General features: G+C 44.0%; 1 protein-coding gene across 3 annotated transcripts in view; it reads right to left on the bottom strand.

Annotated features, from left to right (window-relative positions):
• Rnf6 (ring finger protein 6) overlaps positions 1 to 6,333 on the bottom strand; it is a 13,910-nt gene extending 7,577 nt beyond the window's left edge. Inside the window, exons 1-4 of one of the 3 annotated variants that reach the window (XM_005344694.3) lie at positions 6,094 to 6,333; positions 5,333 to 5,426; positions 3,263 to 3,458; positions 1,077 to 1,172 (exon numbers count right to left, since the gene is read on the bottom strand). In XM_005344694.3, the coding sequence (XP_005344751.1) occupies positions 1,077 to 1,172; positions 3,263 to 3,440 (274 nt within the window). In that variant the 5' untranslated portion in view covers positions 3,441 to 3,458; positions 5,333 to 5,426; positions 6,094 to 6,333. Of the gene's footprint in view, positions 1 to 1,076; positions 1,173 to 3,262; positions 3,459 to 5,332; positions 5,427 to 5,775; positions 5,935 to 6,093 lie in introns of those variants that run through there. The other 2 variants (XM_005344695.3, XM_005344696.3) reach the window with 2 other exon arrangements.
• Positions 6,334 to 12,648: the final 6,315 nt, after the last annotated feature.

Genomic DNA, 12,648 nt, shown 5'->3' with positions numbered 1-12,648 from the left:
GTAGACCAGGCTGGTCTCGAACTCACAGAGATCCGCCTGCCTCTGCCTCCCGAGTGCTGGGATTAAAGGCGTGCGCCACCATCGCCCGGCTTATAATGAATAAATCTTAAAAAAAAAAAAAAAAACTTAATCATAAACTCAAAGAAAAAAATCTGCTATTCAGAGTAATAAATAAATCATGCTACCAAGCCTCCAATTTCATGGATGTAGATCCTAGCTTCCTCTCTTTAGTTTATCCTGTGCGTTTATCCTGGGAGTACCCAAGAACCAAGACACTAGAGCCATTGGGAGGAGTGAGGTGAGAAAGAGCCTAAACCAGGGCATGTAATAGGACACAGGTAAAATGTAAGCCAAGTGAAGACTAGGCGCAGAAAGACTACAGGGAGGGGATTTATTAAGAAATCTCACTTTCTGCATCTAATGCTATAAAATCACATTAGTTATCTCTGCATGAAACTACCCAGTGTCTAGCCAGAGAGAGCAAAAGAACCCTCAGCTTACTGGTGACAAAACTGCTAGTGTGACCGTCTCTGGGAGAGGAGGCAGAACAGAAGGCGGGCTCTAAAGCTGGGCTTGCTTTTAAGTCTACAATTTCTATTAGTTTGAAGTGATTTTCATTAGTATCTGGCTTACCACATGATTTTTTTAAAATATGATTTAGGGTTTTCTTGGTAAAATAAAAAGCAAACAAACCAACAGAACAGAGTAACAAAACCAGTTTCCCAACTGTCAGTCTCTCTGTACTATGCTGTATATAAACTTTAAGTCACATCAATATAAAAAAATGAAGTGTATATGCTAAGATTAAAAAGAACTTTATTTGAGTAGGGGTTGTAGCTCAATGGTAGAATAATTATCAAGAACACATAAGGCCCTGGCTTTTCTCTCTAGAGATTAGAGGAAGGATAAACGAATATAAACTATTTTGTATAAATAAACTTCCTGAAGGCAATCTATGTGTGAGAAACACTCAACCTATTCTTCTGCCCTCTGGTCCCTGACGGTCTACTATAGAAGACACAGTCTGTTCACTACGGCAGCAGTCAAGCCTGCCCTAATAGTGAGCACATCAGTACCTCCGTCACTTGTCCCACTCCTCGAGTCAGGCTGAGATGCCAGCTGTTCCTTCGCTCTATCTAAGCGCTGCTGTAGCTCCTCCGATGTTATTTCTCCTGAAACAATGAAAAAAAAAAACACTTTAAATTAGATGGTCGGTGGTGGCACAAGCCTTTAATCAGGAGGCAAAGGCGGGAGGATCTCTTTGAGTTCAAGGCCAGCCTGGTCTACAAGAGCTACTTCCAAGACAGCTAGGGCTGTTACACTGTTACACAGAGAAACCCTGTCTCAAAAAAACCAAACCAAAAGAAAACAAAAGCCTTTAAGAAAAGTAAGAACCTATAAGCTAAGACTGGAGTGATGGCTCAGCAGTTCCCAGCATCTGCACACTCCCACACTACCGACTCTTAATGCCAGCTCTAGGGGGTCTGATGACCTTGGATCTAGGGGCCTCTTCTAGTGTCCTCAGACACTTGCGCTCGGGCATTCACGACACACAGAATTAAAACTAAAATGAATCTTTAAAAGAACAAAGAAACGAGAAGCTGCAATTATGCATTAAAAGTTTAAAAGAAATTAGGAAGAGAATAGTTTTAGGGAAATATTCAATTCTTTGTGCTTGAGTTCTACCCCAATATATTATCATATGAGCCACCAACATACAAATATGCAAACACAAATTTCAGCTAGTTTATTATAAAGTAAATTTGAGAAAAAAGTTTAGAGAGGACACTGGACTTTAGGGTGATCATTATCTATCTGAAATGTTACACCTCAAATTAAGAATTAAGTTTTAGCTGGGCAGTGGTGGTGCACACCTTTAATCCCAGCACTCAGGAGGCAGAGAAGGATCTCCATGACTTCGAGGGCAGGCTAACAAGAGTTAGTTAGTTCCAGAAAGCCAGAGCTGTTACACAGAGAAACCTTGTCTTGAAAATCGAAAAAGTTTTAAATAACATTTTATTTATGGCTGGGCGGTGGTGGCGCACGCCTTTAATCCCAGCACACGGGAGGCAGAGGCACGCAGATCTCTGTGAGTTCGAGACCAGCCTGGTCTACAAGAGCTAGGAGCTAGTTCCAGGACAGGCTCCAAAACCACAGAGAAACCCTGTCTCGAAAAACCAAAAAAAAAAAACAAAACCCATTTTATTTATGCAAATATTATGTAAAAGAAACGGAGAACTAGAAGTACAATTCAATTGTACAACACCTGCCTGGCATACATAAAACCCTAGGTTCAAATCCCAATCCCATCCACATGGGGGTGGCGGTAAGAGGGTGGTGAGAATTAGACATGAGAACATTTAATACTCACATACATTAAATTTTTAAAGTTTGGTCTGAGTATAAATCCATATATCCAGTATTCTCATGTATTTATAAAACACAGAAGGCAGTGATTCTGTTATACTGAATCTTTTTTTTTTGTTTATTTTTTTCAAAACAGGGTTTCTCTGTAGCTTTAGAGCCTGTACCGAAACTACTCACAGAGATACACCTGCCTTTGCCTCCTGAGTGCTAGAATTAAAGGTGTGTACCACTACTGCCCGACAATACTGAATAATTCTTTTTATTTTCTTTTTAAAGATTTATTTATTATACAACATTCTGCTTCCATATATGCCCACACGAGATCTCATTACAGGTGGTTGTGAGCCACCATGTGGTTGCTGGAAATTGAACTCAGGACCTCTGGAATGGCAGCCAGTGCTCTTAACCACTGAGCCATCTCTCCAGCCCCCTGAATAATTCTTTTTTTTTTTTTTTTTTTTTGGTTTTTCGAGACAGGGTTTCTCTGTGGCTTTGGAGCCTGTCCTGGAACTAGCTCTGTAGACCAGGCTGGTCTCGAACTCACAGAGATCCGCGTGTCTCTGCCTCCCGAGTGCTGGGATTAAAGGCGTGCGCCACCAACGCCCGGCTTCCCCCGAATAATTCTTAAGACTCACAAAAGACTGCTCAATGCATACCTTTAATCCCATCACTCGGGAGGCAGATCTCTGTGAGTTCGAGACCAGCCTGGTCTACAAGAAGTAGTTCCAGGACAGGCTCTAAAACCACAGAGAAACCCTGTCTCGAAAAACCAACAAAACAAAACAAACAAACAAAAACCAAAATACTGCTCAAAGGGAGGCAGTCTCTTTACTTTGAAATTTCTCCTTTCAATGACAGACAAAAAAAATGTTTTGCTTTTTTGCCCATTTCTTACCAGGGGTGCCTAAAAGGTTATGGTCTCTCATTAGCCGATAATCTTCATCATTGAGCTCATTAATAAACTGATAATAGGCTTCTTCTCTGTGGAGACGCTCTTGCTGCCATTGTCTCTCGTTTTCTTGAAATGGGGTTTCTTCTCCACTACCACTTGATCTAGATCTAGATGGATTCATGCTGAAACTCCCAGATTCCTGTTCAAAGAATACACACAAAGTCAATGCATTAGTCTCGGGCTAACACAGCTGTACACTTTCTTGTTGTTTTTGCTGTTGCTTGTAATTGAGATATACTTTTACTACGTAGACCTGGCTTAGCATGGAATTCACTACAGAGGCCACTAAAAATCCTTTCGATTGTGATTCATTTTTACCTTTAGAGACTATTTTGAGCTGGACGGTGGTGGTGCACACCTTTAATCCCAACACTCAGGAGGTAGAGGCAGGTGGATCTCTGTGAGTTTGAAACCAGCCTGGTCTACAAGAGCTAGTTCGAGAACAGGCTCCAAAGCTACAGAGTAATCCTGTCTTGAAAAACAAAAAAACAAAACAAATAAAAAAGAGACATATTCTGATTTATGAAGCACATTACTTTCCCTGATTTCCTCATCATGGTAGGTTTCTGTTTTTTATGTAGTCCCCACATTCAAAATCCCCTGGGACTAAGCATTCCAGGCTGAAGGATGGTGCCTGATAGAGGCAGAGCTCTGCTGTGCCCTGTCAATCCGCAGAGCCATGCATGACATACTGTTTCCTGTGGGTTTTCACAGTCTTGGGGAGAGCAACTGAGTCTCTTCAGCAGACAAAGTAGGCAAAACTATTTTCATTCCAATAAAATACAATGAGATGGTGGTTGTCACATTACATTCATGATCTTTTCTGGAAGGAGTACAACATCCTCTACAAATGTGGTGGATTCTTGTCTATCTCTTGTAGACCAGGTTGGTCTTGAACTCAGAGATCTGCCTGCCTCTGCCTCCTGAGTGCTGGGATTAAAGGTGTGCGTCACCACTGTCCAGCACAAGAACCCTTTGTATATTAAGGAAACAAAAAAAATTCAAGACTAAAAAATTTAATACTATGACGGCTTTTATACTCAACTTCTTTGAGAAACAGGAAAAAAGTTTTAAAAGATGGTCAGTTTGATATTCAGATATGAGAAATATGTGCTGAACTGTGTCTGGTTCAATGACAACTTTTACACATTACTTAAAGTAGTAAGCTTAGATCTGTTAGCTCCTAAAAGTTCTGGGGTTGTCGTTTTTAATGTGTGAGTTCTTCACTGTAAGATTTGACAAGCAAGCCAGGTGGTGGCACACGCCTTTAATCCCAACCCTCAGGCGGTAGAGACAAGCAGATCTCTGTGAGTTTGAGGCCAGCCTGGTCTACAAAAAAAAATTTGACATGCATTTGAGTACTGGATGCATTTAAATAATAAAAAAAATAAACTAGCTGGGTAGTGGTGTCGCAGGCCTTTTTAATCCCAGCTCTTGAAAAGCAGAGGCAGGTCAAGCTTTCAGTTCAAGGCCAGTCTGGTCTACAGATCAAGTTCCAGGACAGTAAGGGTTACAGAGAGAAACCCTGTCTCCGGGGGGAAAAAAATCAAAAACAAATACAAAAGAACAAAAAACCTAAATTTTAAAATGCAACGCTAGGTCGAGTAGACCTGCTTTTATTTCCAGCACTCAGGAGAAAGAGGCAGGCGGATCTCTGTGTGTTCCAGGTCAGCATGGTCTACACAGTGAATTCTAGGACAACCACGACGACACAGAGAAACCCTGCCTTGAAAAACAAGGGGGAGGGAGGACTCACTCAAGATGCTAATTGATAACATTAAAAACTAAAAGTTTTCCATTTGGTGGTAATCAGGATAACTGGCAAAGAACATATTTGGTGGGTAGAGCAGTCACATGATATTTTAAATAGAAGTTTAAAATGTAGAAATCTAACCAAAAGAAAAAAACTCAGGCTCCTTAGATATTATGCAGAACCTAAGACTTTCTCCTCCAAGGCAATATTCTTGGATAAACTAACCGTTAAGTAATACCGTAAGTAAACAAAGTGAATACCTTATTTTCCTTTTAACATTCTTTTAACATATGAAACTGTATCCATTCTTCTGTTGTTTGTGCCTTTTTTGAGAGCTGCTCATCTGAAGCTCATCTAAAAGAAAAGATGAATTATTCAGTAACTGATTCTGAAGTCTGAGAACACCTGGTAGTCTCCCCACTCCCCTGCAAGGCCAAAGCTAAAGTCTCCGGAAGGTCTGCCACACGTTCACCTACGAAATTAGAAACTTATACAACTAGATAACAAAAACCTCCCAGAAGGCCTCTCCTCCTGCACCGTCACTGTTGCAAGGACTGAGCCTCCTCCTTTCTCAAAGGCCATCCTATCACGTTCCCAGCTGGGTGTAGCTAGGGTTAGGTAAAGAAGTGAGGTTAGCTGACTTCCAAACCTTCACTTTCTCGTCATCTGCCCCCACTATCTCGATACCGGTTCTTTTCCTTACCCTGTTAATTGAAGCCCTTGGGTGGGGGTGGAAGGAAGTCCCCACTCCAACATACAAACTGGCCCCGGGAACCCGACCAATCTCACCTCGATCTAGCCTCGAGTAACGCTTCCCCAGCGACCTAGATTGGCATTTGGGCCAATCAGCAACTGGAAAAAAGCTCAACCAGCAAGCAGTTAACCAATGGGATAGGAGGTAAGTAGCCCTGGCACGTCCTGCTTTCAGAGGCGTCTCCCGGAAGTAGTAGTGAGACCCACCAAGATGACCCTCCCCCCCTCTGACCAGCGCCCGCTTCCCCACCCCCACCCCGGACCCCACCTCCAGCGGGGTGACACGCAGTTGTCCTCTTCGTGGTTCTACGGCCGAGCCTTCGAAGGCCGCTACTCCCACTAACCGGCCGCTGAGGCGAGAAGCTCAGAATCTCTGCCGCTATTCGGGGTCGACCCGCCGTAGAGAAAGCTAGGAGAGAGGGCCGTCCGGTGTCGGGCCTTCTCTCACCACCTTAGAGCAGAGGCGCGCCACTATCTGCGCAGCACTCGCCAGTGTGTCTGGAAACGGTGCCCGCCGGAAGCCGAGCCGCGGTGCCTGGGGCATGAGTTCCGCTTCCGCGGTGCCCAGGTCCGCCTGTCTCGGGCTCCCGTCTAGGCTGACAGCGCGGGTCTCGGCTCCCAGTTCGAAAATGCAACCTTTTTCCCACTCTTTGGAAATGCCAGCTCCTCCTCTCATACTTCAGTGCCCTTTGACGAAGTCTGGCCAAAAGCGCATCTGCCGAACTGTCGCTCCGTACTGCTTGGGTGTCACTATTTACTACTACCAAGTCTGAACATTTCCCTTGCGTTAAATTCACTGGGATGAGGAAACTAAATGCGCAAACGCTTGTATTGGGAAAGCACTTTGAAACTCCCAATAGTAACCATTCTCATTCCTTCTCTCCTGTTATCCCTCATTTTCCTCTCTCTATTTCCTTTTCCCATTATGTGACATCAAACTTATCTAACCATTACTTGTGGTCCTGGCAGAGCCCTTTCCTGACACTCCCATCAGCCAAATGTCTTAATCCCAATTTAATACACGGATGGTGCTGTGAATCGTAAATCTTCCTTCCCTTCTTTCTTTATTGCATAGATTTGTTTTGCTTTGAGATAGGGTCTCATATAATCCAGGCGGGTCTTTAACTGGTGAACTTCCTGCTCTTAACCAAGAATGTGCTATTGTGTTAATGTTTGAGGGAGTACTAGATGTCTATGATTTGCAGGGGGTTGCCAGGATGCAACAAGCCTTACCATCAGTGAAGGTACAAGTGTAGAAGGTGATACTGGCCAGCAGGTGGATTCTTTTTCTCCATCAGTTAAATAATTAAAATATAACAGAATGGCAGAAGTTAAAAGTGAGGTTAATTGACAAGTTTCTGGTAGAAACGCTCCCCCCCCCCAAGTTGGAAAGACCACTGGCTTTAAAAGGGGTTGGGTTTTTATTTGTTGTTAGGATGCCCTGCCTGGTGATTCCTTTCCCTTGCTTTTACTATTGCTCCAGAAATGTCAATCTGTCCCTTATACATTGTTGTTCAGAGGATCAGACTGACTGACTTCTCTCTGACTTACCTTCTGGAAGCAGCTTTGGAATCCTCTCCCCAACCTCATCCGAGAATTACATGGCTGGAATTACAGTGTTAGGCTCACTTGTCTGTGTTAGGCTCACATCTTTGGTTTTGTCTTTTCCAGCATCCTTTTGCTTCATGAACTTCCAAAACTTTCCTTGTCTCAATTGGGGATATAGTCTATTTTTGCCCTTATTTTGGCTGTACCTATGTTAAACATTCTGCGAAGCTGCTTGACGATTAAAACTTGCATAATTATGTTACAGGTTGAAGCCATATTATCCTGGCTATCTCCTCCCACCCCCAATAGCCACTCATTGCTCATTTCTTTGTGTGACCTAACATCCCTGTGACTAGTAAGTTAGGGCTTTTGCAATGTACAAATAGTCCCTTAGCTTCCACCAACTCGAAGGTGAATAATGCCAACAGATAGTCTCTGTGGGCTGTTGCAGACCCTTCCTTGCTTTTTTGTAATCTACCTGCCTGTTTCCAACAACATATTTCCTCCTTTCCTCCCTCTCTTTCTCTCTTTTGGTTCATAATAGGGCTTCTCTGTGTAATAGTCCTGGCTGTGCTGGAACTCCCTGCCTGCCCCTGCCTCCTGTGCTGAGATTAAAAGCATGCACCACCACACCTGCCTATCTACCAAGGTTTTTGTTTTTTGTTTTTAGAGACAGGGTTTCTGTACGTAGCTTTGGAGCCTGTCCTGGCACTTGCTCTGTAAACCAGATTGGCCTTGAACTTGGAGATGCACTTGCCTCTGCCTCCCAGGTGCTGGGATTAAAGGCCAGTGCCGTCACCGACCAGTTCCACCAAGGTGTTTTTTTTTTTTTTAAAGTGTCTTGATTTTGTTTTCTTTGTTCTGTTACTATAAAAACTTCATGAAACGGCTACTACCATGGAACATGGAGTTTGGAGTATCTTTCAAACCATGGTCACTGATGTTTGGCTCCAGGACAAACTATCTCTTCTGCTTTTTGAGGCAAGAGCTGTTTTTGCATTAGGAGGTTTTGGTGGTTGAATGTGGAGCCCCAAGGATGATCCATTTTGGTTGGAGGGGTCACTGGACTGGTGTCAGGATGGCCACTTGTTTGTGCCAACTGTCTAGAACTGACTCCACACCTGAATGCTGGTGAGTTCTTTCCCTTGGTTTGGTTTATTCTTAGCTGGTTGTAAGGATCCTATTTGTCTAGCTATTATATTATTTTTTTACTTTGCTTAGAGAGCGTTTTGTTTGTTTTAAGTCATCCCTTTTGTTTGGTCTCTGACTGTTCAGCTTGCTTTTTGATTTGTTTGCTTTCAGGACATTTGGTTCGTTCATTTGCTTCTCCTGCCACCCCTCCCATGTCTAATTCAAGGAAGGAGGAAATGTTTGGAGAAAAGCTGCTGTTTGACTCTCCAGCTGGCTTCATGTTTGATAATTGTGTTAGTTTAACTTATATGTATTTGAAAAATGAGGAAATCTAAAGACAAACTTAGATTTATGCTTCTCTTCATGAAAAACATTTGATCCGGGCTGGGCGATGGTGATGCACGCCTTTAATCCCAGCATTGGGGAGGCAGCGGCAGGTGGATCTCTGTGAGTTTGAGGCCAGGCTGGTCTACAGAGCGAGTTCCAGGACAGCTAGGGCTGTTACACAGAGAAACCCTGTCTCAAACAACCAAAAAAAAAATTAGAAACTACATACTGGTGAGTGTTTTTAATACCCCACTAGGGAGACAGAGGCTGATCTCTGAGTTTGGGGCCAGTGTGGTCACAGAGACCAACCTGCCTCTACCTCCCAAGTCCTGGGATTAAAGGTGTGCACCACCATAGCCCAGTTTGGGGTGGGTCTTATGTGTAGCCTTTGATGGGTGAGTTTTCCCCTTCAGGCCATGTTTTCTATTGCCCCTGAAGAGAGAGAGGCTTCTCTTTAACAGTTACAGATGCTTTTTTTGCACAATTTAAAACCCATTCACCCAATTTTCCTAGCCAAACTTCACATTTTTCTTTCTGTTGTGCTCTACTTGCTGCTGCTTCTCACTGTCTTCCTGGATGAACAGTAAGCAGTAACCATGACACAGAGCAAACACTATTCTGTCTTTTTTTTATGATTTATTTATCTTTATGTGCATTGGTGTGAAGGCGTCAGATCCCCTGGAACTGGATTTTCAGACAGTTGTGAGCTGCCATGTGGGTGCTGGGACTTGAACCCCGGTCCTCTGGAAGAGCAGTCAGTGATCTTAAACGCTGAGCCATTTCTCCAGCCCCCACTATTCTGTCTTGACGTTTCCTCCACCACGTGAATTAGTCTCTTACCTTTGCCGTCAGCCTTCTTGTGTTCTCAGGACCTGGGTGGAATGCAGCCCAAGCCTTAGCTGGAATCAGATAGATGAGCCTATTCCAGTTCCTCCCAGTCCTTGTTCCCACCTGGACCTAACAAACAGGTCTTCTGTCCTTGCTCCTCTCACTACTTCTGTTTTCCAGATTTCCACCAAGATCCCCCTCTAACTCTGTTTACCGTCTCCAAGGTCTTTTCTCCAAGAGGATGGAATCCCAACCTCTTCTCCATTCCTCTTACAAACCAGTTGTCGGCTGGGCGGTGGTGGCCTTTAATCCCAGCACTTGGGAGGCAGAGGCAGGTGGATCTCTGTGAGGCCAATCTGGTCTACAAACTACAGAGGAAAAAAAAAAGCAGTTGTCAAGGTCTAGGAACTGCACGGTCAGGTTGATAATCTCACCTCCTCCACTCTAGGTACCAATCTGTGTTAGTTACTTGTCTTGTTGTTGTAATCATTATCCTGACAGTTTGATTTGATTCACAATTCCTCTGTACGATGGGAAGATTGTGGTGGCAGAAGTTTGAGGCAGAGTCTCTGAGTTCAAGGCCAGCCAGGACTAAGTAACTAGACGCTGTCACACCCGTCCCAGGTCCCACCTTATGGAACGGTGTGACCCACACTTAGGGTGGGTCTTCTCTCCTCAGTTAACCTCAGCTAGATTCTCTGTTCTACAGGCACAGAGGCTTGACTCCCTTAGATCTCTTAGACTCTTATCAAGTTATCAGTCAATATTAACCATTGCGGATGGGAGTGAAATCCTACCAACAAGCTTCACCTTTGGTACTTTTCCTTTTTTTTTTTTTTGTCTTTTATTTTATATTTATTTATTTACTTATTTATTAAGGATTTCTGCCTCCTCCCCGCTACTTTTCCTTTTTCTAGGCCTTTATTATACCTGGAAGGTATAAAGACACCAACCATTGTCTTTGTTTCCCTAAAAATACTGCCCAGGGCTGGAGAGATGGCTCAGCAGTTAAGGTCACTTGCTGTCTTCCCAGCATTCACAGTGTTCCTTACAACCAACTGTAACTCCAGTTCCAGGGATCTGATGCCCTCTTCTGTCCTCTGTGGGCACCAGGCAGGCATGTGCTATAAAACATACAACCAGGCAAAACACCCATACACATAAAATAGTGAGACCATTTCTCAAAATAAATTTAAGGTCAAAATTCAGTATTCCAGTATAAAACTGGTTCCTGATTCTCTATTTACAGCAAGATACTTTTTTAAAATTATTAATCTATTCTTAGTAACATTTACAGAAAAATGACTTAGAGAACAAGATTTTCATGTTTTATTTTATCCTTTAAAGAACCACTTGAGGGCTGGAGAGATGGCTCAGAGGTTAAGAGCACTGACTGTTCGTCCAAAGGTCCCGAGTTCAATTCCCAGCAACCACATGGTGGCTCACAACCATCTGTAATGAGATCTGGTACCCTCTTCTGGCCTGTAGGCATACAGTAACTTCCACCAACCGAAAAGCTAAGAATTGGCCCGTAGAGGACATGTACGGCCCATAGCAGATACGTTCTTGCTTTTCTTTCACCAACCTACTCGCTGTTTCCACCAGTGTGTGTGTAAGTGTTCTTGTGTATGCACATAGGTGTGCAGGTGTAAGCATGTGTGTGTATACTTGTGTCTGGAGGCTAAAGGTTGATGTCTGTCATGGAACCTTGAGTATACCGTTTCAGTAAGACTAGCTGGTCATCCTGCTACAGAGATCCTGCCTCTTATGCATCCCTAGCAGTAGTATTACAGGCACACATAAATATGTATGGCTTAAAAACACCCTCCCCCCCCCCAAAAAAAGGTGCTTTGACTTCTTGACGATAGACTAACCGGTAAGTTGATATAAATCCTTTCCTCCCTAACTTGTGTGTGGACATGGTGTTTATTACAGTAACTACAACATGTGCTAAGCATTTAATTTATCAATCTAGCCATCAATCACCCCAGCCCCCTCCGATAAGTTTGTTCTCTTGGTATAAAGATTTCAGTAAACTATTTCCAAGTTGGAATTTGTGATAATAAATCTATGTTCCTAAGCCATGGTCACTCATATTTGGCTCTAGAATAAACTCTTATTCTCTTCGAGGTGAAAATTGCATTTTTGTGTCAACAGACTTAAAATTAGAGTTCAATCTTCACTGAACTGAAAATAGCTTTACCTGACTTGAAGTATAATGGTACGCTTCCCTAGCACGTACAAGTCCCGAGAACTTCAATGAAATACACAGTCAGATGAAGGAAATCAAGCTATAAATACAATTGCGTAATTTATTGTAGTTAGAGACAGGTAGAGGCTTGGAGGGAGGCAGCAATAATGTTGTTTAAATCCTGTAGTTCAGAAGTGACTCCAATATCAAATACCCCTTCATTAACGAGTGTCTTTTGCTAAGCTTATATGGGCTAATTTAGATTGTGAAGCTATGGTTTTAGGAAAAAAATAATCCTCATGCAGCCGCAACTGGTTGCGAGATGGACTACCAATCCCATCATGCAACGCTCTCAATTAGCAACGTCGTAGAGGAGGCGGCTAGAGCAGCCACCGTGCATTCTGAGTCTTGTAGTTTCTGGCCGCGCGGTTGACCGGGTTGGTCCACGTGGTGAGTCTGTCTGCAGCTCCGCACCGCTGCTGAGCGAGATCCTTCTGCGTACCGGCGTCAGAAGGGGTAGCTGACATCTCCAGAGCCGCTTGCAGGTGGGGCGGAGTCAACGTGAGGCTTCGCGACGTTTTTACGACAGCGGCTGCCGTGTTCGGCGCCCGCCTGCCCGCCCTCCTCCTCTCTCGAAGGGAGCTACCGGCTGTTGTGTGGCGTCGCTGGTTTGTCGGGGCTGATGGCAGCCTGAGTGTGCGTGAGCGCGTGTGGAGGAAGGTGAGGCGCGGACGCGCGTGGGCGACGAGCAGAGCCAGCCGTGGCCGCCCCGCGCCCGCAGCAGCACGCGCGGCCAAC

The sequence above is a fragment of the Microtus ochrogaster genome, chromosome 2 (assembly GCF_000317375.1).
Source record: "Microtus ochrogaster isolate Prairie Vole_2 chromosome 2, MicOch1.0, whole genome shotgun sequence".
NCBI classification, from domain to species: Eukaryota; Metazoa; Chordata; class Mammalia; order Rodentia; family Cricetidae; genus Microtus; species Microtus ochrogaster.
Note: the sequence above shows the minus strand (reverse complement) of the source record. Positions and strands in the feature narration are given on the sequence as shown.